This window comes from Typha angustifolia, chromosome 2 (assembly GCF_048772165.1).
Source record: "Typha angustifolia cultivar Huaian chromosome 2, ASM4877216v1, whole genome shotgun sequence".
Taxonomy (NCBI): domain Eukaryota; kingdom Viridiplantae; phylum Streptophyta; class Magnoliopsida; order Poales; family Typhaceae; genus Typha; species Typha angustifolia.
Genome location: NC_133240.1, coordinates 1,461,652 through 1,486,761, shown reverse-complemented (window position 1 = coordinate 1,486,761; position 25,110 = coordinate 1,461,652). Strand labels below are relative to the sequence as shown.

General features: G+C 35.8%; 1 protein-coding gene across 3 annotated transcripts; it reads left to right on the top strand.

Moving 5' to 3' along the window:
* Positions 1–514: 514 nt before the first annotated feature.
* Positions 515–14,903, top strand: LOC140770175 (dihydrolipoyllysine-residue acetyltransferase component 3 of pyruvate dehydrogenase complex, mitochondrial-like). 3 transcript variants are annotated; one of them, XM_073111225.1, is made up of 20 exons: positions 515–670; positions 767–851; positions 2,666–2,759; positions 5,685–5,824; positions 5,917–6,014; positions 6,113–6,153; positions 6,923–6,978; positions 7,068–7,142; positions 7,321–7,413; positions 8,276–8,515; positions 8,688–8,760; positions 11,906–11,994; positions 12,096–12,181; positions 12,289–12,364; positions 13,557–13,624; positions 13,715–13,781; positions 13,857–13,952; positions 14,031–14,133; positions 14,462–14,557; positions 14,662–14,903. In XM_073111225.1, exons 2-20 carry the CDS (start codon positions 813–815, stop codon positions 14,730–14,732), a joined length of 1,701 nt encoding a protein of 566 aa, XP_072967326.1. In that variant the 5' UTR covers positions 515–670; positions 767–812; the 3' UTR covers positions 14,733–14,903. The 3 variants fall into 3 exon arrangements, with proteins under 3 accessions (XP_072967326.1, XP_072967335.1, XP_072967343.1); XM_073111234.1 differs by having other exon boundaries at positions 528–670; positions 764–851; XM_073111242.1 differs by having other exon boundaries at positions 541–679; positions 764–851.
* Positions 14,904–25,110: the final 10,207 nt, after the last annotated feature.

Sequence of the window (25,110 nt, the reverse complement as noted above, 5' to 3'; positions counted from 1 at the left end):
TTGATCATATTTCCGTCTGTCATATTTTTAAAGAAGGCAATGGTGTGGCAGACTGGGCGGCTAAGTGCAACAAGGTTGAAGCCCAATGTTTTGTATGGAATCTAGAAAACCTGGTGCCCCCAGATCTCGCCACCATCCTCAACTTAGAAGCTCCAGCGCCCTCTCGAGGGGTTAGTCACAGTTGTAAGCAGCTTCTTATTCAAAAAAAAAAGAAATTTCTTTTACATTTAGAAAAATGAAATACAAATATATCTAATATCCGATAAATATCCGTAGCTATACTTAATAGATATGATAATTAAATTCACTATTTGTCTAAAGAAAAAAATATTGTACGTCATGTTAACCCATCCAATACAAGTGGAATATTAAACAAATATACGGAGAAAAGGCCGGTGGATTGTCAAGTTAATTATAGAAATAAAGATATGATTAAGAATAATTGCAATCAATTTAATTTGCCTTCCTGCCCAGCCTGACAGCTTGGGTTTGACCGCTTGCGGTATCGAATTCGGACTCTCTCTCTCTCCTCTCTCTCTCTCTTCCAATCTAAATTCTAAACCCACCCACTCTCCTCTCATTATTCTTCCATCCTTCCATACTTGCGTTTCTACTCTTCTTCTTCTCCTTTTGCTCGGATCCTTCTAGGGTTTCAGCTTTCTAGCACCGGGTGGGTTCAGTATGCCTCTCGCTCTCTCCCCCTCTCTGGTTTCTTGGACGATGAATTGGTGGGCTGATTGGTTCTCGTTTTGTTATTTTGTAGCAGGTTGGATTGGCGGCGGCGTTCCGTTCCGATCCGATCCGATCCGATCATGACGTATGCCTCGCAACTCCTCCGCCACTCTCGCAAGGTCCGATTTGAACTAGTTACTGTTTGTTGGACGAGATTGTTGATATTAATTTGCTTGATTTGACTAGTTTTAATTGGAATTCTTGTATTTCTTCCACTTTGAAATGAAGTTTTTTTTTAATTCAAAAATATTCTTGGGATCAGCCTATTTAACAAGCAGCTAGCGTGGGATTGGATCTTAATTTATTAGTCTGTTTATAGTTCAAGTGAATGAATACTGTGTTAACAGTACTTCTGAGAGAGTTGTTTAACTTCATGTCTGTGTTGTTAGGTCATTTATTTTCTAGGAAGGGAAAGAGAAAGTTACTCTCTTTTGTCAGAGTAAATCTCTTTACCTGTAATTACATGAATATGGAAAATCAGAAGAATTATCATCTTATTTTTGGCTTCTTTTAATGTTTCAGTTTTTGTGTATTTGATTTTCTCATGTCAAACATCCCACCATGACATCTGAAAAGCTGTGTTGACAATGTCATGCTTGAAGTTGGGGTAAAGCAAGTTTCTAAAAGACTGTAGACAGCCGGACTAGGGATTATCTAGAGCCTAAGCGTTAGGCGGGTGCCCAGAATTTAAGACAATTAGAAATAAATAAATAAAAGAAATAATAGTTAGAGAAGAAATTAAAATTAATACCTATAATATAAACAATATACTAATTTATTCTTGTTAAGATATATTATAAGCTATTTGAATCTACTAATTCATCAACATGTACAATAACTTTAAATTTCAAAGTCAATCTACATATTAAAATATTATGAGATGCTAAGGCGATCACTTAAGCAGAACCTAATCGGAGCCTACTTATTTTCTATGTAAGACGGGAGTTTAGGCGCTAAGGCGGAAGTTCTTTAAAACAATGGGGTAAAGTAATAAGCCTAACATTTTTCTTTTTCAAACATCCCACCATAGTGGAACCTGAAAATGGGTTGAGGGAATAAAATATCATGGAATATCAGTAAACATTTCATTGTTTTGTAATTCAAGGTTTTGAAGGTGAAGAAAAATTTTATGCGTAAAACATAGCATTGCTATTCAATTCTAAGTTTCAAACTGATGTTGCCACCAGATTGAAACATATTGTTGGTATTCAATTCTACATTTCTAACTAATGTTGACACCAGAAGCAGGACTTGTATTTCTTCTGCTGATATGTACAAGATCTAATAGCCTTTTGTATTATTACCTGGTCAACCAAGTAGATGAGTTATTGCAATATAATTAGTTCAACTTGCCAATATTATAGATGACATCACACTTTGGTGAAATTTTTTCTCTTCTTCTTGATATTATGAGAGCATAATGAAAATTATATTCAATTGTATATTATGCTTGTGCTGAAATCCTGTATATCTTCTTGGCTGATCAGACAATCCTATATTTGTCCAAAATCCAGGACCTATAATTGGTGCCCATGCAACATAGAGCTTCAAAAGGGCCTCTGTTTCATAGTCTCACCTGCAAAGTTTAATGAACACCCTTTTCTTTTTTGCCTTGCATTTCTTTGAGTTCCAGCGAATCTATAATTGTTATTAAATTCATTCATCTTTGTGGTGCTATTTAGCTTTGAAGTCTGAAGACAAAGCAATTATGTTTAACATTACGACATTACATCTCTTTGTTAAAACTTACAAGTAATGTTGCAGTTCTAGTTCTTTACTTACCCATTTATGTGGTGGACTTTATCCAGTGTCTGGTTCCATATCTTTTTGCAAAATTTCTCTTTTGGGAATGTCTTGACTATTCAGAAGAATTATAATTTATTAATTTTCTTGTCATTGGTTCTTTTCTGATTCTATATTCTTTATTGTGCAGCTGAGAAATGCCCAGAATGTACTACACTATGAGCCTGTTGTCTTTGCTCGTTATTTCTCCAAAGATTCTAGTACTTTGGGCAGTAAAAGAAATGGTATGCAATTCACTATGAACATCACATATATTAAATTTTGGAACAATATCAACTAACCAATAAGCTCAATATCATGTAATTCCAATTTTGAATTAGGATCTTCTGGTAGTAGGTGTTTGGCTTAGTTCTTATTTTCTTAATATAAGGTTATATGCATTTTTCTTTGTGATTTTTTATGATCACGAGGTAGCACATGTTAGACTATCCAACTAAGACCAATTAGAGCACCTATGAGGATTAATTGGATGCGAGTTCAAGGTAGCACTTGTAGAGGATGAATTATGGGATAATAGGTTAAGATAGATTGGACATGTCCAACAAAGACTGTATCAACGATGGCTGTTCCAGTGCCACGTACCGGTCTAAGCACGGGGGTTGCCGAGCGGCATGCCTCGCCGTGGTACTGGCATGCCCTTACGTGCTATTGATACGCATTTATAATATTTTTAATAAACCTTTTAGGATGTTTAAAAATATTTTTGGGTCTTTGATATATCAATTTTTGATTTTTGTTTTAGTTTAATAATTAAAATTAATATCTAGTTGAACGTAAAATGACGAGAAGGATCAAAGACTTCATTTGCCAAGATTAACATAAGAATATTGTATTAAATATTGCCGATATTCTTTAAAACTTATTCACTGATGGTATACTCATTGTAATGTTTCGCATAGTCTTCATACAAGCAGAAATTTTATAATTTTCTTATGATATGATATGAATATTGAATATACATAGATATGGATGGCATCGGTATAGACACAGACGCGCCATATACATATACAAATTGTGGATATAGATTATAGAGTATAATAAGGATGTTTTGGTTCTGATGGGTGTAATTGATATGATGGTAATTATGATAGATTTATATTATCCTATAGGTGCACCTCTCTTGATGTTCTACTATCTACATACTCAAATCCTTTGTAAAAATAATCTCTCTGAGAAAGTTGTGTAACAGAGACGCGGACGCATGTCTTATTTTCATCATCACTACCACCAAACTGAGTCTTGTTATTATCATCACTATTACCATCACCATCACTATCGCCATCATCATCAATTTTGTTTAAGCCTTCTAAGTGATCAGTTGATTTGATAATAATTAATAAAAATAGAAATTTTTTTAAAAAAGGATTCCATATGGCACAATAACTGTACATTGTCAAATCGTGCTGATTGGCATGGGGGTGTGCCACTAACACATCCTGTGCCAAGTGCGGTGCCATTATTGGTACGGCAAGTGTCGATTGGCACGGCTATCCATGGACTGTAGTGCACTGATATGTGGGGGTAATCTTTTTCACATTGAAAGTTCCTTAAGAGGGAGGGTAAGGCCAAAACTAACATGGGGCAACCAGTAAGACTATGAAATATGGTGCTTGATTTGGTACGAACTATGCACTAAGTAGAGAAGGATGTAGGGAAAAAATAATTCATATAGTGAATCCTAGATTGTTGGGAAAAAATGCTTTGTTGTTAATGTTATTCTGATTGTGAGGTGGTAGCAGGGGTGTAAACAAGCCAAGCTCAAGTGAGCTCAGCATTGCTCGGCTCGAAACAAGTTAAACCCCCTAGCTCGAGCTCAAACTGAGCCAGAGATAGGCCGCCTCAAGCTCAGCTTGCTATACTACTGAGCTAGCTCAAGCTCAATTTAGTTAGCTTGGTTTTAAAAATTGTTAAATTATTTTCATATCCAATATGCCTATAAGAACCTAACAACAACGTTGTTTTATAATCCTACATGCATAGACCAGTGTTCTTCGCCAATATGGGACCAAGGATTTAATCCCTTGCAAAATATATTGTTTTGGGAAAAAAAATGGTAAGGAGTGGGATTCGAACCCCAACAACCTTAAAAAAGCACTATACCACTTGGAAGATATTACACTATTGAAAGTTTCTTGGATGTATTTATATCTATTATATTAACACGTGAGCTTTTGAGCCGAGCTCGAGCGAGCCAAGGCCAGCTTGAGCTCGGCTCATTTATTAATCAAGCTCAGTTCCTTTAGAGCTTGAGCTAATCTCGATCTGAGCTTTAAATGAGCCGCTCGAGCAGCTTGCGAGCTCATAAGCCAGTTTGACACCCCTAGGCAGTAGGCATTAGTCTTAGTGCTTATTTATTTTATATATGCTTAATTATGAAAAATCATTATGTGACCATGCGAACTATGTGAATATTGTAGGCATTTCCAGTGATAATTAAATATTTGATCTATAGATTTGATTTGGAATGTTTTGTCATGACAATGATGCTTAGTGAATGGTTCAACTATACAATTGAAGTGCTATGTTGCACAAGCTACAAGAGCATGTAGTTATAATATACAACAACAATGATATATTTGGGATCTGCATTGATACAAGTTTTTAGGCACACTTTTTTAGAATGAATATGTAGCATCATATGTGCATGAATTGTGTTAGTTGAAGTTGTTTCTGTGAAAAAGATGGGTGACTATACTATACACTTAAACTTAAATCCTAATAATTTATTATACAGTTTATTTGTCAAAAAATGATAACAATTTGAAACAGATATTTTGGAAGTTAGGATCTTGGAAAGAATCTGATCTGCTTCATTTCAAATTCTTGGTCTTGGTTACACGGACATGAAGGCAACAATAGATGTAATTAATAATTTAATATTGCGGGAATGCTTCTGGCTAGAACTAATTTGACTATGAATTATCATGTGGTGGAATGTAATATAACTACCATAATGCAGCTACTATCTGAAATTTAGCATAGTTGATTGACTTGATTCCCCATATTATTCTGGATAATGATGCACTACCTTAGGTGTAATACACTTTTTTATCAGAACTTTATTGTAACTTTCACTAATTTGTTAGAAACTTTAGTAAAGCTTCCACCTTTAAACTGAGTACTTCTCAAGTGATTTTTCATTCTTCCAGATATGTCAAGGTGCCGGCAAATGGAACAGCTGGGAAGGCTGGGAAAGAATGATGGAGACTCCAGCTTTTCGGCAGGAGGTTCTTGGATCAATAAAGAGTTCTTGAAAGATAGTTATGTGACAAAATTTGACATCTTCAAGGTGATGACATTTCTTATTTTTGCTTTTTCATACTTGTCTTCATTGACTATATGTGATCTCAATTCTTTAAGTATTCTTATCCTGTTATTCAGGTATCTTCGACAGGGATAACCAAGAGAAGCCCTTTTGCGATAACAACTAAAACTAGGATCCCGGCAGCTCGGATGGTGCTTAACAATTCTGTGTCATGGTTTGTTCAAGATTTCAAATGACAATTTTTGACTTAACAATTCTTTGTCATGGCTTTCAATTCCGTTGGAATTATTGAATATTCTGCTATTTTCTCAGCAACCAGGTAGCTCCAAGGAGATGTTTCTCTACTAATTCAGGTTTATTTTATCTCTTATGTATCTTACTGTTAGATCTATTTTTTCCTCCTCCCTCCTCTCTCTCTCTCTCTCTCTCTCTCCTCTCTCTTTCTCTCTCCTCTCTCTCCTCTCTCTTTCTCTCTCCTCTCTCTCCACTTGTTCGCTTACTAAAACATTTAACACTATTACAGTTGAAGTGATTTCATCATTTAGTCAGGACAACTTGTATATCTGTCTAACTATTTTCCCAAGCTTTAGAGGTCAGCTAAGGCACACATTGAAAATGTAGCAGGCAAATCTAAATACTTAAGCATTTTTCAACTACTTTTCAATATAATTGTCAACCCTCAAATTTCTATCTTGGCTAAAGAAAAAATTATGCAATTGTGGGTCTAACCATGGAAGTTATGAAGCTACTATTTACGTTACTTGCGGTTTCTGTCTCTGCACCAATACTAGTATTTAAAACCTTGATTGTTGTAGCTTGTCCAGGGTAGGACATAGACATTTAGAAACTATTGGAGACCTTGATCTCTGGTCTGCTTCATTGAATGATTCTAATAAAAGTCCAGAATTACCCTTCATAGGTTGGTATTTTTCTATGTGGCTACAACTGCCTGACAATATCTTGTCAGTCCTATAAAGACACCTAGATAACATAATTATATTCATGCACTTGGGTAGCTATAGATTCAAAATGGATTTCTTATCACATGTTCTTTTCCTATATCTGCGGTATGGTATTGTTTGATATGGATGTTGAGTAAAGTCTCTTGATATATTGTTTCAGAGCTACCACCACATCAAGCAATTGGGATGCCATCACTTTCTCCTACAATGACTGAGGTATCAACTTTTCTATCAGAATAAAAGTTGAGGCTACATCATTTATCTTTTTTTATTGCAAAAAGGTGAATCTTGTGTGTGCTTTCTAGGGAAACATTGCAAGGTGGCTGAAGAAGGAAGGGGACAAAGTTTCTCCTGGTGAAGTGCTTTGTGAAGTGGAAACTGTAGGCTACTGAATTCTTCATGTCTAAAGATAACTAACTCTTTTATTCTTCTATTGTATTCTGTTAGCCAAGTTGCTATGCAAAGACATGAACAAATAAAGTAATAAGATTTTTGTTTTATGTACAGCTAGTCAAGGCTATAAGATCTTAAGAAAATTATGCTTTATTGTATGGTTAGGACAAAGCAACAGTGGAGATGGAATGTATGGAGGAAGGCTACCTTGCAAAGATAATACATGGAGATGGGGCTAAAGAGATTAAAGTTGGAGAGGTACTTATTTTGTCAGAAATACCTGTCCAATATCTTCTATGCCATGTAAATGATCTTTTTATTGGAGTTATCTCACTGTAATTTATCCATTTATTCTAATTGTATGATTTATCATATTATGATAATCTAGTCTTCAGTAATTTGTCTTAGGTACAAAATATGAAATATCGTGCCATTGTAAGCTCTTATAGCAGTATATTATTATTGGTTAGTCTTATTCCTTTCAAATGGGGAAGCTAAATACTTTGAATCGATTTACGGGTTAAGAAAATGCATTTTTGTATTTTATATATCTTTGTCTATTTTTCAGATTCGAGTTATACGACAACTCTGGCCTACCAAATCAATCTACAAAGTATCTAAAAATTAATATATAAAGTTCTTTGACTTAAATAACACCTAAGCTGGTAGACCCAACAATCTGTGATAATGGTTTGACATCCTACAATTGCATCTACAATGTACATTGATAGATGATTTGATGTATCATGTGACTACTCTGTTCTACCAAATTACAATCATAATTTCTTGCCTGCAGTTGATTGTTCCAACTTGCTCTTTAAATTTTAGGCATGGGCATCATTTAAATCAGCGTGTTATACCCTATGATAAGGAATATTTCATCCAGCTTCTGAAACAAAAATCATAGTCTTGCCTTTCCATATTGATGAATGACTGATTTTGCATCTTCCAATCTTGCAATATTCTTTGTGGAAAATGGACATTCTGATAGTTTGGAATTTAGACATTACGTATTTCTTCTTAAATTATCTGTTGCTGATTTTACGAAGTTTGCCATCCAGAAAATAGGGCATTCTTTCGAGATTTAGTCTTACCATTTTGAAACATATACCTTAATTAGATTATTGCCATAACTGTGGAAGAAGAGGATGACATTGGAAAGTTTAAAGATTACAAAGTTTCAACATCTTCTTCCCCTGCGGATGTGAAAGCACCACCTGAGTCTGCTGCACCAAAGGAGGAGGAACCTGAGCCTCTTAGAGCTCCTGAGCCGAAAGTTGCAAAGACTGAAGAAGTTTATGGTTCAGAAGATCGTATCTTCTCCAGTCCTCTTGCAAGAAAGTTAGCAGAGGATAACAATGTAAGTGATTAACTTCTTGAGTTGCTCGTGTTATCTTAATAAAATTCTGAGAATCATATAGTGTGATATCATACAACAATTTATGTGTTTTGTGTTGCTGTACTGGAACTGGTTTTTTTTTTGTTTTGTCATTTTCTTATTTCTCTTTACTTCTTTGTTTTACATTTAACAGGTGCCTCTTGCAAGTATTAAAGGAACTGGTCCTGAAGGGCGCATTTTGAAGGCAGATATTGAAGATTACTTAGGTATGCTTTCTTCTTCTTCTTTATATTTAACTTTTCTCCTGATGAAATGCATCTTTCATTCTTTTATGTTTACTAGTATTTGTAGATTCAGGGATAAGAGGTTGGGGTATGCTTTCTCTCATGAAGCTACTTTTATCTTGTGCTGAGAAAGGTGTAATAACATTTATAAACAATTGATAACTGGGAACTTCCATTGGTGTAATTATATATCCTTAACATTATCCCCACATGTCATTTGGTGCCTCCAAATGAAACATGTCAACATCTGCAGTAAAATGAAGGGAAACAATGAATTTGCATGACAAAGGACTTACCTGCTAATATAAACACAAATTGGTAATTATTCTCTCTGTCATGTCCCAAGCATATGTTAGAGGGGGGAAAATATTTTACTGCTTTCAAATGTGAATTCTAGACCATTCTATTTCTAGCAATCCACATCGTGGATGAGGTACAGGTGACACTTGCCATTGGCCATTGCTATCATTGATAAATAGCCCCTAGTGCCAATGGTACCCTCCACAAAAGCATACAAAGACCTTATTGTTTGCTCTCTGTTTTCTAAGAAAAAGTGGAATAAAAGAGTGAGTAGATGAGAATCATGAGATTAGATTGAGAAAGGGCATAGAGGCACCCTAGGTAGCCATTCTACCATGGCGTTGGTAAGAACAAACATGGGAAGAAAGGAAAGGTGTGGAGCTTGCTCCTACCGTTTGATAATTGATTGAGGAGAAGTAGGAAATTTACCACCTGGCAGCTCTCATGAACTAAATCAAAGATGAAAAGGAGAGGAAGAAGGATTGTGCTTCATAGGCTATATGGTGTTAGGGAGTGTATGCAATATCTTGCAATAGAGGAGATAGGCATGTGGTACATATAGGGTTAATATATTAACAAGAATCTGCATGCGTGAATTTTGATGGTGTGTGACTTGGTATGATGGTAGGGTTTGCCTCTTGATTGATTAAGGTAGTGCGAAAAGATTTTCTCAAAAAGATAATGAACAAATAAGGGATTTGAGGTAATCACTTGCACATCTTTTTTCTTTTTTTTTTATAACCCTCTTGCACCTGTTTTTTTTTTTTTTTTTACCCTCTTGCACCTCTTGTTTGATAAAGATGAGCCCTTGCCCTTCACCCTCTAAAATCTAATCCAAACAAGTTTACTTCAGAGAACCTCCAATTGGACCTTTCTATTCAATTCTTAGCATCAACATGGGTGAAGTTTGCAGTGTTCTGTTCATTGGAAAGTAGGGAAGCAGTTGTCCAAATTTGTAGTATTCCATTAGTTGATGGTGCTACCATAAAGGAGAGGCAGCAGGAACAGGAGGTAAACAGACCTATATTTGCACCAGATCTGGAGCATAAAGAGAGGAGAAACAAAGAAGAATAGAAAGTGAATTGGGAGAGATTTTGTAACTGCAACAAGGAGTATTGCAAAATATTAGAGGTGTCGACCCTCTTCCTGGTCATATCACCTCTCCACCCTCCTCTTCCTCTCTCCTTGGCCTAGTTTCCTCTCTCCAGCCAATATATACAATGCAGCGACCTTTTCGGGGTTTGCATTGTCAGCTTTTTGTTGTTGGTAATTTGATATTGCCATCTATATATATCGTTGTCATTCTTTCATTCTAAATTAGTTTCTAATATTTATTGAGGATGTGTAAGGAGATAAAGAATAAGCATATAAAAATGGCATCCATCCTATTATATGAGGTTTCTACCAATGTGGGTTTTGGGGAGGACCTCATATACACAAATTTTACCCCATTATTGGAGCGGTTGTTTTGATCAACATGACCACAAGTCATGGTAAGCCTTACAACCATACATTGCAGTTCCTCAGGTTAGAAGTAGGCATGCTTTAGGTTTTTCTTATTACTTTTCGGCTCACTTGCATTCAGGAACTTAATGTTAATATGAAAATACTGCTGACAAACGACCTCATTTTCTTCACGATGAAACTTTGCAGTTCATATATTTGGTCCAATGGAAGTACAATTAGAGTTACATTTTCTATCAATGTTTTGAGAGGTGCCTACAATATGCAGGCAATCACCCATTGCATCGATATGCGGACGCATATACGGGCAACTATGCAGTCTAGCATTTTTAATAAAGTTATATATGATATATATTATATGGTAATATAGTATATATACAATTTTATTAGTAATAAACTAGTTTATGTATGTATGAAACTATAGTATATATAAAATTTTATAAGCAATAAACTAGTTTGTGTAGTAGTAAACAAGTAACATGATTATAACCATCAAAGAACTAAGTAAAGAAGTTTCAAACATTTGTAGCCACTATACCAAGATACAAAATAATAAATTGTACTAGAGACTAGCAAACAATATGAAGGCACTATTATAGTCTTCTTCACAATTTTGGTTAAGAGCTTCATATGATTCTGTCACCATATTCTAAAGTTAACTCTTCACCTTGGAAGATCTCTTGCTCAAGAGGATCCTTATCTTTCAAATCTTTCTTCTTGCATTAAATGTACAGTTGTACACAAACTAGAGTGTTCAACTTCCTCCCCAATCTATTTCTTTTCTTTGTATGAATCTAAAATTAAATACCAAATTAATATTGCAAAATAAAATTCATAAACTAGAATTGATTTAATTGACAACTTAATCAATACATTACCCATTCATATGAGTTTTAATTTCTTTCAAATTCTACAGAACTACATGTCAAATTTAAAAATAAAATGTCAGCATGCCTTTTAGGTAGGGGGCACAGGATTGATATGTTGTCCACTAATGAGTTAATAACCATAGAATGTAACATACATAAGAGTATCCCCCCCAGTGGCATTTATATATGCCTTATGCCTTCATCTCCACTTTTGAATAATTTCCTAATGTCTAAGAGTACCATCCATTACCTTCATTTGATTTTCAATACACTGTTCTCTATGAACTTTCTTGATTTATACATGTTTATTTGTAAGGCTAGCTAATAAGTTCATTTTCTTTTCATCCATGAGAAGGTGTACTATGTCTTTTCCTATTCTCTGTTATATATGCTTCTCTTTGTCAAAGTTTTCTTGACTCATGATGTTGCTTTACTTCTCTAAATCTAATGAAAGCAAATTCTTTCATTTTCTGGTGCATTTTTTGTTGACAAAGCATCTGTTGCAAAGGGCGTCAAGGCAAAGGAACCAATTCCATCTCAAGCATTAGATTATGTGGATATTCCTACTTCGCAAATAAGAAAAGTAAGTCTACACTGTCCATATGAACATGAACTATAGGAATGTATATAATTGGTGTTGAAATATTAGTTAATATTGGATATTTTGTTGTTTGTACATTATAGGTTACTACTTCACGGCTGTTGCTTTCCAAACAGACTATTCCCCATTACTATTTGACAGTTGATGCTCGTGTTGACAAACTCATGGAGTGAGTATCTTCCCTGCACTTCCACTTCCTAAAGTTTGTATAGTTGGTAGGATTAGATGATTAGTATGTTTTACTTCAGGGACACTGATTTTGTTGGTTGTATTCAGGTTGAGAAGCCAACTAAATTCTTTACAGGAAGCCTCGGGTGGGAAAAGAATATCTGTAAATGATCTCGTCATAAAGGTCTTTTTTCTTTGAACTTAACTATTATGCTTCTTTTATTTTTGTTGCTGCTCTGTGTGTGCTTAAGGCCAAGGTATTCTGATATGGTCTTCTGGATATTCTACATGCCTAACGTAGTCTTCATTTGGCTTATTCAAAATTTCCTTGATATTATCGATCTTGCACTTATTTATGGGATTTTTTTTTAAAATTTAGTGTTAAAGCTGCATAAGGTGAACTGAATTAGGTAAATGTGTAAAAAAATTGGTATGCCTGCTTTCTCAGAGAGGTAAATGTGCATTACTAATTATCAATAAATAAATACATAGCATTGGTCAACACATGTAATTGGTCCATCTATAAGCAGCAATAATCAAAGTGTTTTCCTCTTTTTGTCGGTAACATGCTCATATTGAGTACTTTAATTGTTCCATCAAATAAATTCTTTCTTTTAGAGGGCATCATGTTGTGTGATGATAAAATCTTTCCCCTTGCATCCAAGAGGTTATGGCTTCAAGTAATGGAAGCCTCTTAAGTAACGAGTATGAAGCTTCATACATCTCCCTGTAGAACCATGTCAGTGAGAGACATGCACTGGGGTGGCCTTATATGAATTATTTTTGTTCCTTTTCAAATTCATGCATCCACTTTTGACATATAGCAAAATGACTAAATCAGTCTAGTGAGGATCTTCATCTCTTTATTAGAAACAAAGATTTTCCTAGACTTATCTGTGTGAAACTAGATTCTTTGAGTGGAAGACATATATAAAGGGTTCATATGGTAACAAATATGTACTTTGTGCCAATGGAATTTGGAGTTATTTACAATACTAGGATGGATAAAGTTCACATACAATGAGAGTTCAACATAACAAAAACTACTTCAACAATTTGACTTTATCTTCCATCTAACCGAAGAGATTCAGTTTTATCAATGTAGGTGCAATCTTTAGGTTGCAATTTGGTTCCAAGGGTGGCATCATCATTCTGAAAATTTCCCTTTTATGTCCTTTGTCTGCCAGCCAAGTCATTGCACCATAGTGGTCTTCTACTTGATTTTCAGTTTGGAAATGTATATTTTACACAATTGGTCTATCAGATTTAGTTCTGCATAGAAATTTTTTGGTTCATTGTTCTTGTTTGTGCTAGTTTGGAACACTGGATGACTGAGAATGTTGAGCTATTTTGACCTAATTCCATCGAACCTACAGGCAGCTGCTTTGGCTCTTCGAAAAGTTCCGCAGTGTAATAGCTCCTGGATGAATGATTTCATCCGCCAGTAAGTTTCTGAGAGCTCTTAAAAGTTTTGATTGCTGATCTTCTTATAATCTATAATTTTCATGGCATTATCCTACGGTCCTTGATGCAGGTACCACAATGTGAATGTTAATGTTGCTGTACAAACAGATCATGGGTTGTTTGTTCCTGTTATTAGGGTAGCTGCTGGCACTATTTCCTCTTAAAGTTCCCGATTTCCTGTGGAGTCATAACATGAACAAGTGATTTTGTAGGACGCAGACAAGAAGGGACTCTCTATAATCGCAGAAGAGGTGAAGCAACTGGCTCAGAAAGCCAAGGATAACAGTCTGAAACCAGAAGATTATGAGGTGGGTGCCAACATAGATGTCAAGATTTGACTTGATCTTTCGCAAATTATTGCATAATTTAATAAGCTGAATTTGCAGGGAGGCACATTTACGGTATCTAATCTGGGAGGTCCTTTTGGAATCAAACAATTCTGTGCCATTATAAATCCTCCACAGTCTGGCATTTTGGCCATTGGATCTGGTAATATTTGAATGTCAATTTACTTTGGGTTTATCTCTGTCCTTATAGTATATCCACTTTTATGTCATATTTCAAATGGATTTGGGTGACTTACATATTTTGGCTGGAGGATAATAATAGCAGGGTTATCTTTCTGTTGATGTCATGGAAAAAAAGCGGTTAAATTCAAATAATTGAAGAACTCTCTTCTAACATCTGAGTTTTAGGCTCCTAGTTTTAGATTAAATTCAAATTTAAATAACTCCTACGAATATATCACTGGATGTGCAATATATATGTAGAAAATGCTGGCATTTGTAATAATCTTAATGTGTTAATCCTGGTGCAGCTGAGAAGAGGGTGATACCTGGTTCTGGTACAGACCAATTTGAATTTGGGTCCTTCATGTCAGTCACTCTGAGTTGTGATCACCGCGTCATTGATGGTATGATTGACATACCGAGATGCCCTGAAATATTGGATAGCTCCTTTAACTTATATTATTCCAATGTAGCATTCTTTACCTGATTCTTACTCTGGAAACCTCAGGTGCCGTTGGTGCGGAGTGGCTAAAAGCATTTAAAGGTTACATCGAGAATCCATACTCCATGTTGCTGTAGGGCAAGAGAGCACTAAATGGTTTGCAAAGTTTAGCAAATAAAGGCTCCTAATTCATGTCAATTCTTTTGTTTTCTTTTTCCATCCTCCTCTTTGAGGTTAGTGTACACTTCGGCGTGGCCTCTATGAGGACCTCAAAACTAAGAGATCAGAGCCAAAGACAAGCTTATCAATTTTTTTTGTATGTATTTAGAGTGTTGCTTCCCTCTGACATAATGGGGAGTCAGGCAAGTGGCATAATTGAGCTACTTGGTATTCAGGTTCTTGTTTCTTTTTCGTTTATCTGGTTCTTGCTTATAAGTTAGTCAGTGAAATAAGGTGAGTAAGACAAAGCAATGAAACTTTCTGAAGAAGGCAGCTAGCTGTAGAATCTGAGATCTTCTTCCTCTGCAATAATTTCTAGTCAGATGCATGCATGATTCAGATCAAGATATGATACTGGGTGCTACTACTTCGGATTCTGATACATTCAAATATGAGATATCAGGTTTATTAATTATTATATGTATGAAGCTGGTGTTTCTTTGACAGCTTTAGTAATAGGTGGATGCAACCATATTGTAAATCTCGTCCAAAACCTTCGTTAATATTTTGTATTTTGAATCTCAAAATAATGTAAGCGAGTTACACAAAGGATCCACTTTGCCATCAGGTTGTATGCAAATTTTATTTTTGATAAATTGAAAAAAAAAATTATGACAAGTTCGATTAGGAACTGAATAATGCTAATTCTAAGAGGGAGTTAAACATTTTTGAGCTTTGATCCAGGAAAGAAAAGGGGATAATTATTTATTTTAGATTCTGAACTATTACTTACTTTTATAAATTCTCTCATTTATTTTTATTGACACATTACTCCTCTAATTATGTCAAACATTGGAAATATCTCTTCTATATTAAGCTCCGTTTACTTGTCCTACTAAGTTCCAAAGTCATTAAGATTAAACTCAAATGTTACACATACAACAGGAGTTTCTTTAACCAACTGAATTCTATCTCATTGGTGGGGAAGATGCTAGATAATTAAAGAAGTTAAAATATTAGAAAAAAAGAGAGGTCTATATTAGTATTTCTTGCCCTTCTTAAGCCAAGTTATGAGCATTCGTGATTGTGTGACAACACATAGATGGCAGTAATACCTGTTTAATATCAGCATCTGCATTAGTATTTATTGGAAAATGAAATGATATACCTATAGATGTTGTCAATGGGATAGTGCTTAGATAGTTAAGAGGGATTCATATTTGATTTAGTTATATATATTAGATAGATAGATATGTAAGTTGTTTATATGAGGTTGTTTAGGCATGGATTAGTTCGAATTTAAAGATTCATGTGAAACATGAATTTGTAAACGATTGAATAATCTTTCCAACATATTCAAAATTATATTGATATGAGTTAATATGAAAAGGTAATGACCAAAATATGGAAGAATAATAAATTTTATTATTTATTAACTTTTAGCATTAAATTACTTAAAAAATAATTTAGTTGTAGAGTATTGGATAAGCTTTGCAACACATCCAAAATGATATCAATCAAAGTTAGTATAAGAAAAATATAACCAAAACACTTATAAATAGGAGATTATATTATTTAGTAGCAAAAAATGATATTAATCAATGTATTGCGTTATTTAGTCATGTATTAGTTTGAATTTAGAAATCCAGATGAAGTTGTAGATAATTGAATAAGATTTTCAACATATTAAAAATAATACCGATTAGAATTAATATGAGAAAATTATGAACAAAATACTAAAGTATGGTAGAGCAACCGATTCTATTAACTGTTTACATATTACATCAACCAACAATGAATTATGTATTTTAGCAACATACTATATAAAGTTTGGATAAGATTTTAAATGCATCTAAAATAATATTAGTCAGAATTCATATGATAAAAATATTATTAAAACACCAGATGTTTGGTTGAGAGCTTTTCTAGATACTGCATTAATAGATGCAGTATCTAATCCAAAAACCATTGGTTGGTTTAGTGCACCAAATCTAAAAATAGTATTTCAAAAAACTAATTAAACTCAGATGCCATCTTTTGACATCCACGTTGATCAAATATATGCCAAAAGACTTCATCTAGCTATCTCAATCTGACTTATCTTTTTTCTCTCATTTCAATTCCAACCCAACCCAAATCCATCTCCCTCCTCTTATTTCGATCCTAATCCAATCCCAACTCATCTCTCTCTTCTCATCTCATATTCATCCTTAATGCTAACTCATCTTTCTTATCCTCTCTTTTATTCTCTTCTAATTAAACATTTATTTACTAAATACATTAGTATAAAATATAACTAACAAAATATGTGTTTAACAAATATACAACATTATAAAATTCAATTAACCAAACAAGTCATTTATTTATCTACATACAACATCTCTTAATACAAATGTACTTCTAAATGCAAGAAATCAACAAAATCCCTAAGTAGATGTATGTTCTTAAATGGATGTATTTTTTAAGTTGTCACCTTAATATAAATTTCTAACTCTTGAAATGGTTGAATTTGAGTATACTTATAAGAGATAAATTTGGATACATTTTTCAACATATCCAAAATAATACTGATCAAAATTCATATAATAAATATGAATAAATATATATTTTTAAATATCATAATATGTAGTTATAAAAAATAAAGATTATTTGCACTTTACCCATTTTGATTTGGGTCAATTGCATCAAACCCTCATATATATAAGCACTTAACTCTCCTATGGTTTAAGACCATAGTGCAATAGTTATTTTTTTAATTTATATTTGATCAACCTAAATATAGACTTCCTGCAATAGTTTATCAAAGTGATACATATACAATTTTTTATGACAAAATATTCAACATCAAATTTATATTTTAAAAAAGTAATCAAGAATTATACACACTTGCTTGAGTTTTGTTATGGTTCACATAATTTCATAATATATGATTAAAGAGATGCATGCAAAGTCTGATAAATATTGATCAAAGTACAGTTTGATATTATCTTATGTCCTAGTTTTAGATCCTCGTCGTAAGCTAAACTTTGACATATTGCCTTAAAAGATTTATGGTTTTAGATTCTCAAATAAATGTTGAAAAAGTTAATCGCAACTCTTGGTTTGATATTTGAGGAGTACAAATAGAATATATTTTCAATCTTTTCAACTTGTGGAGCTTCTCTATTTCTACTAAAGTTGTGGACAAATACAATGATAGTAATGTATTTGATGATTATGCTCAATATGATAGTGATGCATTACAAACACAAATGTCACAATTGAGACTCTACCAACTAGAGACTTGGATAGTGAGTTGAATATTTCAGACTATAGGAATAAAACTTCTATGTGATATCTAGATCTTACAGAGATGGTTGGTGATTTCTTAACAATTCCGATCTCTATTTTTTATTTTTATTTTTTTTGTGGCAACAAACATATATCTATATATTCATTACCACAAAAGAGGGCCAAAAGTGCTATCACGTATCCAGCGAGATATCCAAAGCATCCCTATACAATAGACTAGATACATCATTTGGCTGGGTGTTAAACCAAACCGTCGAAAGGGATTGAATTCTCTCTTGGTTAACCAACCTATCAGCTACTAGGTTGGCCTCCCGATAATAGTGGGAGAAACGGTCGATTTTTAAGACAAGTAAAAGATGAAAAATATCCAAAAAGGTATGTCGCTATTGCCATGCAGTCTTTCTTGGATTGAAGAATGTTGATTAGCCTTTGCGAGTCAGATTTCACAAGGGACTCAGATAGATTATGTTTTCTTGCTTGAATAATGGCAGTCTTCAGCGCTTCTGCTTCTGTCTCCATTAGGTCTTTAGCTTTCCCACCTAGGTCCCCGACTAGAACAGCTAACCCAATCTCTTTTGTTGTTGCAGAGTTAGCTTTTAATATTGGGCGAAAAGTTGTAAATCCTTATTGTAGTGTGCTAATGTCTAATATTGTGGTGATACGATCTGACCATGTGGGTTAAGTCAGTCGAGTCAGTAGAGTTAAGTCGAATCAAATTGAGTTAAGTTGAATCAAATTGAGTTAGTTAGTTAGTTTTATTTTATCGCTTTAAATTTTAAATAAAGTATGTGGATATGATCTACTACAATTTTTACTCCTATAAATAGGAGTTAATATGTGTTGATTATCATCATGAACTTGATTATTTGAGTAAAGTTATTTTATTTTCTCGTCTTTATCTTTTATTGTAGCCATGAGATTATTTTTATATTTAGGGGTAAATCTTAACCGTAGAACCCTTCCAAGCTTTCAAACTCTAGCCATCATCTTCATCCAGCATTCACCTTACTCTACGGTCGTCCATCACTCTTAGACGACCATCACAACATCAGATATTTATTAAATTTATCCTGTTATGATATTTCTCTACTGTTTTATTTATAACTTTTCATCTCAATCTTGGATTTACGTTAAACAAAGCCATCAGAATCCAAACTCATAAGACTACCACTCATAAAAATATCACAATATTCTTACATCCAGATCAATCTAGATTTGATTCAAAACATGTGGGTTTGAGATTCCTTCTATTTCCTCTGTCTCATTTGGCAATAAGTGGTATCAAAGACCAACATTCAAACATAGGCCTTTGGATTTGGGGATAACGTTTAGTGTATTTATTACAAAAAAGTGTCAAAATCATTAAATTGGGAAAAGTTATTTTAAGTATGAATTCCCAAATACTAACTTGGGATTCCATAAATTAAACTCAAAATATATGGTAATTAAAAATATATTTCATATATATTAATTGGTTTCAATAGTTCATATTTTTTTGGATTCTATATAGGAGAAAATAAAGTTCATATTTGTGTTGCTATAGGAGAATAATAAAAAACAAATTTCTTTTCCTTCTATCTATTTAAAAAATATGAATTCTCTCTCCTAATGAAGGTAAAATTAGAAAAAGATAAAAAGAAACTGCATTTAATGCTGCAGCCTTGCATTGCTTGAGACGGTGACTTCGATGACATATTCTGCCACATTTTGAAGATTCGATCTTGAACATTGTAATGCCATATGACTAATATATACTTGGTAATATTTTTATGATATGTATGTAGTGAAAATATATTGGTATGTGTTCTCCTGATGTCGTTTGTAATGGTATCGATACTGTATGAATTATAGTCAATCAAATTAATTTTTGGGTGGAAATTCCAAAACTAAGCATGAGTAGATAACATTAATAGTTGCAAAAGAAAATTACAAATATCTATTTACATTAAACTAAGGGAAGGGCATTAAGGTTAATTTATTTTTATCCTTTATCCTAATAATTATGAAAATTCATGTGGTAGATAGAATTCCTAATTTGATTAGCTTTTTTTTTTTTCCGTTTGAGGGAAAGCCCGTAGGCGAAGGTAATTCATTAACTTTCTAAGATTACAACGATAGGACCTGATACACAAAGAGTAGGAGATATAGAGCCACAACTCTTTGACAAAAGTCCTACACTTAGCCTACAATAAACAGTATTACGGTTTAATACAGAGGATCAAGCCCGAGAGCACAAACACAATAATAAAGTGAAGAATAGCACAAGAGATTCTTATGAGTAAAGAGCCTCGGGTTCAACATTCATAGCCTAATAATTGCAAGTTCTATTAGTCCAATGGTCCAAGACATGGCCTGAGAATCCACTAAGGCAGGAGAATCGAAGATCACCCACTTATAACATAGAATAAAGAAGAGAGAAAACAACCAACAAAACATCCTAATTTTGCTGCAAAATATTATAATAGAAATAGCTAGGGACAACCAAAAAGTACTACATCTATGTCCTAGCAACACAGACGCTGGTGAGCATAGGCAACTCTGTGAACAAGTCCCAGCCGTTGCCATTTAGCATGGTAGAGAGCATAGTAAGCAAGTGCGAGCCCTTAGCGGCAAAGCTATAGCACCACGTGCAGATTAGGTGGCTACCAAGCTTGGATTCGATGAGGTGAGGTGCTGTTGTAGGGAGCAAAAGCTACAAAGAGGTTTAGGGCGACGTCCAAGCACGGTGGTGGAAGGAAAAAGGGAGCATTCACTGTAGGGAGTGACAAAGATGGAAGACAATGTCCAAGCACGAATCTAGTTAGGGGGAAGAGGAGAGCAGTGGAGGTGGTGAGGAGCGTTGGAAGGGAGCAGTGGAGGTGGCGTGGAAGGGCGGCTGTAGGGGTCACAAAGTTAAGCGGTAGCAGTGTGGAAAGGAGAGGGAATAGGAGATGCTGAGACGGGTGATGTGTGGCGGCATCGAGGGGAAGGAGAAATTATAGCAAGGAAGCACAAGGGATCTAACTTTAGTGGGGGAGGAAGAAAGACTAGGAAGGAGAAAGAACAAGGAGGATAACTCTATGCTAAACCCTAGTTCGCTGTTCTCCTTGGTGGTAACTCCTTTAGTTCCTCAAACAGTCTAGCAAATTTATCTAATAAATTAGACAACTCGATGATAGTATCTAGACTCATTTGAGGCTCATCTCCTGCTGGTCATAACTAAAGAAGATAGGCCAAATCACTCGCACATGGCAGCCCCACTATCAGCTGTATCGCAGGAATCGGTGGAAATCGAACACCATCAAGATGCACATTTTTGTTTCCTTGCTTAAATTTCATCCACATGCTCTGGAAATAAAAAATGACGAGTCCCAAGCTTTGTAACCATTGTGTGCTTGGGACAATGTTCGCTCCTTGCAGCGCTAACGGATACAAGTCTACAATGATGTCGTGTCCTTGCACTCGTATACCGACCCAGCGACACAAGCTCTCCGCCTTAAGCTTCGTGCCATCTCCAATAGCAACATCAAATCTCGTGGTCGATTCATCATCAAAACCCAATCTCCTCACTAACCTCTCGTCTAGAAAGTTGTGTGTACTTTCGGAATCGATGAGGATGTGCACACAATGCTTTCTAACGAGTCCATCTACCGTAACGTCCTCGGCGTAGAAGTACCCGAATATGCATGTATCGATATTTCAGCTTGGATATCTTCCTCCGCACCCTCCTCAACGGCCTCATCATGGACCTCCTCTGGACACTCTCTATCATCAGCAACCTCATTATCCTTCTCGAGACCGTCGATGAGCATGACATTCTCGATCGGTTTGGAACACCGATGACCAGGGGTGAAACGTTTATCGCATCGAAAGCAAAGACCCTTTTCTCTTCGCTCCTCCACCTGGCAGGTGTGAGAGTTCGAATGGGGAGTTTTGTGCCTCCTCTAACATCGAAAGAAGGTCTCAAAGATGGTCGTGGTCTAGTACTCGCAGCCGCTGTTTTTGAATCCGTAGAATTTCCAACCGACATTCCAGGCGCAAACCACCCATCTTGGTTGCCCCAACTTATTTTTGCTGCCATCTTGAGAGCCTTATACTTTTGCTCCATCCTCACGGCCTTCTCAAAGGCCTCCTCAAGAGTGGTTGAACAAAGAGCACGAACATCCACTTATATCTCCTCTCGTAGCCCTAAAATAAATATGTTCATCAATGTTGTTTCGGGCCAAGGTGGCTCACAACGATTACTAACTCTTTCAAATTCAGCTTGGTACTCCAATACGGTCGTCCTCTGAACTATGTTGCTTAATGTGGCAGCCCATGTTGCTTAATGTGGCAGCAAATCTTCATATGCCGATGTCCTAAATCTACATGTAATCCTCTCACAAAAGTCAGCCTAATCGGTAAATCCTCCACCAAGAATAACTGATCGATACCAATGCAATGCCGTTCCTTGGAGGTGAAATCTTGCCATCTGGACTTTTGCATCCTCCGCTATCTCTTGACAATCAAAGTATTGTTCAACTTGAAACACCCAATCCATTGGATCACTGCCTTGAAATTTGAAAAGTCCAAGCATGCGGTTCTCCTCCGAATAGCATTGTCGGGTCCGCGAAAAATCCTTAGTTCAAGTCTGAACCTTTGTGCATATTGATCTCCTTCTCTAAATTCTCAAGCACGTCCATCACCATCTCCAAAGAGATCAACCTCATCCTCAAAGTGCCAATCCTCCTTTTCGACGAAGCACACCGGTGCCGCACGCCTTTCGGTTTCGGTTTTCGGTTTTCACCACCGCCGGTCTTGGGTTTTGTAACGGAGGTGGGGCATGTTGTGTAGGCATAGGTAAAAGAGGATCATTGACACTAACATGTCGTACCTGGACCTGTGGGGTATCTGTTCGATGAGGTCCCACTGCTGGTCTTTCTTGAAGCACCGATCGTCGTCGAGGAGATGATGAAATCAATCGGTTCATGACATATTCCTTTAAATCATTATGATCCTTTTACATTACATCAACTCTATGCAGCAATGTTTGGAACATGCCCCTAAGTTCATCCGCCAAGCCCATATTCACACCCATGGACATTGGTTAACTCGGTCATGTCATGGTCGCTCCAAAGGAATCAACCTCACGGTTAGAGTTATTGTGAGTTGAATCTTTCCTTGTCGGTGTACTCTCCATTGGTCTCTTTGTTGATGTCATTTTCCTTATTTTCACCATTAATAGAGGTTTGAGGTTTGCCTGGCTCTGATACCAAATTGATGGATTATGGTACCAAAAGATAAGCTACAGAACGATTCCTTTAAGATCTGAATTTATTACAAAAATTAATCTGCATAACCGTGGAAAAATATTCACCAAATATTCTTTAGTAGTCAGAAAATTATGAAGCTAAGTGGATTACATTTGTAACTCCCTGATCTACAATTTTTGTATTTACGCCCTTCATAGATTCGAACTAAAACTGGGACAAAAACATGAAAGAACGCGGGTGATAGTGGTGGTGACGGGTGGAGTGCATGTTAGGATTATGGATGGGTATGGAGATGAAGGTGGATGGTGGATATGGTTAAGGGATATAGACGAAAGGGAAAAAGTGATCGAGATCCCAAAGAAGAGGAAGGACTCGATAGACGAGAGAGATTAGAAGTTAGAAGAGACCTTGCCAACGGTAGAAGTGGTAGGTTGGTGAAGAGGAAGAAGGGAGAGAGAATAGAGAGAAGATAGGAGGCAAGAAATCAATAATTTAATAGCATAATGAATTTGGTTACAATCCACACCTTTATAGAGGCTAACCAACTAGCCTTAATACAATAACTGACCCTAATCCTAGTGCAATCCTGTCGATCGCGTTCGAACGTACAAAAGACGTTCTCTGTATGTGCGAATGCGATGCAAGTGTTCGAACGCGGCGTTCGAACGTGTCCGACCGTGTTTGAATGCACTTTTCACGTCCTCTATATTTGCAAACTTGATGTAGGCCTTCGCAAGGGCGTTCGAACGTGACCCCTTCCGCGTTTGAATGCAACCTACATAAATTTTATTTTAATGAAAATAAATAACTAATGCAATAAGCAAAGACTCTAACAAGGTGTATCATACAACCACCTCATGCCCCTCCTTACACTCGATAGAAGGCAAACCTAGGAGAAGAAGGGGGGTGGCTGCCGGCAAACACCGCTGTCAGTAGCCGGGGCCAACACACTTGGTCCCTCTCTCCGGCTAAGGAAAAGGCACACAAGAAGCCAACAAAATTAGAAAGAAGCATGAGTTTGACCATCTCGATAGGAAGAAGCTCAACAAGGATAAGATAAATGAACCGGCAAGCTATCGGGGAGATCGATGAAGATATACTAGAAGGATGAGGAGGTCGAGAGTTAGTGCGCACAACCCAAGGATTGTCGACAACGATGAGACAACTCCTCCATGGCCGACAACTATGGAGGTTGCCAAAAATCATAACCAGGCCACGAGAGCCCTAAAGAGTGACATCAATAGCTTCAACTCACAAAGGGAAAAGTATCCAACTAGACCGGGAGAGGAGATGCAGGCAAAGATGGTTGGAAAAGAGCTCGAAAGCCAACGAGGTGAGGCTACTATGTGTAACCTCAACCGAGAGAGGAAATGACCTATTGGCGGCTGTGGGGTGTGAGAGGAAGGAAAAGAGAGAGAGAAGAAGTGGGCGGGGGGAGTGAATGGTTATTTATTTATTTATTTTACAAAATGTCTATTAGGGCAATCGAAACTTGGGTGACCCTATTTATAGCACCACAAGCACCTCTCTTTCTCCTTGCGACTTGGCAATATGACCAGGAGGACGTCCGCACTTCAAGCACTTACCCTTAAAAGAAAGAGGAAGAAGCCACCAAGGTCTTGGATCTGACAAGAAGGGTGACGAAGACTTCTACTTCTAGATGTTGGATTGGAACGATACCCAAGGAGACCACTTAGATGATTGGTAAGATAGTAAAACATCTTTAAACGATTGAGAGTGATGATTAAACTTCCCTTTATTATTTCCTTTATGAGAAACATAAGTCCAACCAACATACTTTGCCACGTGTGAACATATTATTTACTTTATATAC

Bases quoted from the DNA above. Each gene is read 5' to 3' on its own strand.
- LOC140770175 (XM_073111225.1), top strand. From the start codon at position 813: ATGACGTATGCCTCGCAACTCCTCCGCCACTCTCGCAAG. The intron at 8,516-8,687 runs GTAAGTGATTAA...TACATTTAACAG, and splicing joins AGTTAGCAGAGGATAACAAT to GTGCCTCTTGCAAGTATTAA. The intron at 13,625-13,714 runs GTAAGTTTCTGA...TCCTTGATGCAG, and splicing joins ATGAATGATTTCATCCGCCA to GTACCACAATGTGAATGTTA.